This window comes from Myotis davidii, unplaced genomic scaffold (genome assembly GCF_000327345.1).
Source record: "Myotis davidii unplaced genomic scaffold, ASM32734v1 scaffold2945, whole genome shotgun sequence".
NCBI lineage: Eukaryota > Metazoa > Chordata > Mammalia > Chiroptera > Vespertilionidae > Myotis > Myotis davidii.
The window spans coordinates 8938-10199 of record NW_006295915.1 but is presented as its reverse complement, the minus strand read 5'-3'; the positions used below and the strand labels follow the sequence as shown (position 1 = coordinate 10199).

The 1262-nt window shown below is 57.5% G+C and overlaps 2 protein-coding genes across 2 annotated transcripts in view; one reads left to right on the top strand and one right to left on the bottom strand.

Annotated features, from left to right (window-relative positions):
* The window catches only part of LOC102768660 (galectin-9B), an 8232-nt gene extending 7058 nt beyond the window's left edge, over positions 1-1174 (bottom strand). Inside the window, exon 1 of the mRNA XM_015568583.1 lies at positions 937-1174. Coding sequence (XP_015424069.1) covers positions 937-1059 — 123 coding nt within the window. The 5' untranslated portion in view covers positions 1060-1174. The remainder of the gene's footprint in view (positions 1-936) is intronic.
* The window catches only part of LOC102768377 (TM2 domain-containing protein 3-like), a 4240-nt gene continuing 4141 nt past the window's right edge, over positions 1164-1262 (top strand). Inside the window, 1 exon segment of the mRNA XM_015568582.1 lies at positions 1164-1180. Coding sequence (XP_015424068.1) covers positions 1164-1180 — 17 coding nt within the window.

Sequence of the window (1262 nt, the reverse complement as noted above, 5' to 3'; positions counted from 1 at the left end):
CCAGCACGTGCCAGGCACTGTTCACCTGCCTGCCTTCCCCCATTACTGCTCTCCCTGTGGGCACCTCCCCTTCTGGGGTAAATCAAGGTACCCTCCTCCTCGACCATCTGGGACACCTGGGAAGTGGCCTCGATGCCTCTGAGCCTCAGTTTCCCATGGATGGCGTGGGGATGATAAAGCTCAGAGCATTTACACAGCCATCCAGACAGGCCCAAAGGTGGGAAAGGCAGCCGTTTGCACCCCACACTGCAGGGCCGCCCCCTCCTCTCTCACTCCCCAGAGGGCCTCTCTGCACACACCCTGGACCTGCCCCTGATAACTCACCCCCCAGGGAGCAGACACCCCTCAGGAGGTCTTCCCTGCTGCCCCCAGACTCCTAATCTGCTCAACACTTCAAAAGCCCCCGCCGTGTGCCAGGCACTGTTCAAACACCCTAGATGTGCTACCTGCATCCTTACCCCAATCCTGGGAGGCGGCTCAAGGATTACCCCTATTTTACCGATGTTGAAACTATGGCCCAGAGAGCTAACACCAGTTCGCCTGAGGTCACCGAGCTAGGAAATGGCTGAACCCAGGAAGGCCATCTCCTAAGTCAGTGCCCAAGCCGGGCTGCTGGCCTCCCCTTTCATTCCAACAAAGCCCCGCCCTCCCAGGGCTGACCAGCGCCATTCTCCCCTCAGCACCCAGGACAGGACAGGCGCCCAGAGGGAGCTCTGTCACCATCTGTGCAATGCCCCAATGCAGGTGATTATCATCCCTTGGTCCTGAGAGGCAGGTGACACCAGCCTGGGGCAGAGGGTGTGACAGGATTGTCCATCGGGCATGTCTGCCCCCGACGAACCATCTGCAACCCCAGCCTGGTTTCCTCAGAGACCCAGAGGGGCTTCCTTGGCTCAGCCTCATAAAATCACCTGTGCCCAATGCCTGGGAACTCACTGGGTTCACGACGGAAAGCTGGTCGCAGATGAGGGCCATCTCTCCACCACCTCTGTGGTCCCGGCTGCTCCTCACACCAGCCAGGCAGTTCTCTGCACTGGGAAGGACTTTACTATGAAACATAAAAGAAAACTATATGGCAGTTATTCAACGGGGAGGAGCCAGGAGCAAGAAGACATACATTTAGAGAAAGAGAAAGGGAAAGTGCTGGGGGATAAGGGGCCAGGATGGAGCTCAGGAACAGGTAAGCAGACATTCCAGTGACTTTTCCTTCCTCTCTGTATCGTGTTCGGTTCGTGTACAGGATCTCAGAGTCTGGCACCTGG